Raw genomic sequence first — 1,189 nt, 5'->3', positions numbered from 1 at the left:
TATATATTAGGTTGTCAAGAAAGGTCTTGCAGAATTTTTAATTTTGGTTTTAAATGATGTATTTTCAAATTAATCTTCGTTAAATTACTTTGACTTTATATATCATTGTAAAGCCCGTTTTTCGCTCTATCTAATAGTGCCACCAGCACAGATGCCAGTCAGGCGGCACTGGCATTGGTCACACTTGAATGGTGCATTTTGCATGCTACCAGCACAGATGTCAGTCAGGCGCCACTGGCCTCAACCATATTCGAATAGTGCTTTTTGCTTTTTATGTGCCACTGGCACAGGTGCCAGTCAGGTGACACTGGCATCGGCCACGCTCAAATGGTGCATTTTACATGCCACCAGCACAGATGCCAGTCAGGCGGCACTGGCAGCGGCCATGCTCAAATAGTGCTTTTTACATATCACCATCACAGGTGCCAGTCAGGTGGCACTGTCATCGACCATAACTACAATTTCACTCAATTCAACAGGTCTTCCCAAGCATGGCATATTGCTCAATGATTCAAGGGTGCTTTATTAAACAGGCCAGTTATGCTACACTGACATCATCCACGACTACGATCTCACTTGGCTTGCCGGCTCTTCTCAAGCACAGCATATCTCAAAGTGGACTGCCAAATTCCTCACTCTTGAACCCAAACAACACCAGATATTTTCTGCAAATTTTTCTAAAAATTTTATTTAGTTTTTGTATCAAAAATGTCATCAAAGGAATATTCTAGTTGAAGTTTTTGTAAAGTCTCTAAGAAATGATCTGGAAATGGTGCCACAATAGACAGGACAGGTTTTGAAGATTTCATTTGGGTAAGATCAACTTTAGCACGATGTAAATAGAGAGGCATTTGGCCAGGTCTGGTTCGCTTCAATTTCATGGCTGCCTTCAGTTCTTCAGGAAGTTTCTGAAAATAAAGACAAATGTATTTAAAATTTTTTTATCATATACATGGTGGTGGTTGTGGTGGTATGGATGGTGCAGCTGTGGTAGTAGTGGTGGTGATTGTGGTGGTTGTGGTGGTGGTGGTGGTTGTGGTGGTGGTGGTGGTGGTTGTAGTGGTGGTGGTTGTGGTGCAGATGTGGTAGTAGTGGTGGTGACTGTGATGGTGGTCATGGTCGTGGTGATAATGGCTTTGGTGGTGATGGTGACTGTTGTAGTAATGGTGATAAGAGTAGTGATGGCTGT

At 42.7% G+C, this 1,189-nt stretch overlaps 1 protein-coding gene across 1 annotated transcript in view; it reads right to left on the bottom strand.

Moving 5' to 3' along the window:
- Positions 1–659: 659 nt before the first annotated feature.
- Positions 660–1,189, bottom strand: part of LOC128249661 (mitochondrial mRNA pseudouridine synthase Rpusd3-like) — a 10,711-nt gene continuing 10,181 nt past the window's right edge. Inside the window, exon 8 of the mRNA XM_052973839.1 lies at positions 660–908. Coding sequence (XP_052829799.1) covers positions 687–908 — 222 coding nt within the window. The 3' untranslated portion in view covers positions 660–686. The remainder of the gene's footprint in view (positions 909–1,189) is intronic.

This window comes from Octopus bimaculoides, chromosome 1 (genome assembly GCF_001194135.2).
Source record: "Octopus bimaculoides isolate UCB-OBI-ISO-001 chromosome 1, ASM119413v2, whole genome shotgun sequence".
NCBI classification, from domain to species: Eukaryota; Metazoa; Mollusca; class Cephalopoda; order Octopoda; family Octopodidae; genus Octopus; species Octopus bimaculoides.
The sequence above is the reverse complement of the archived record's forward strand: the minus strand, read 5'-3'. Positions and strand labels throughout refer to the sequence as shown.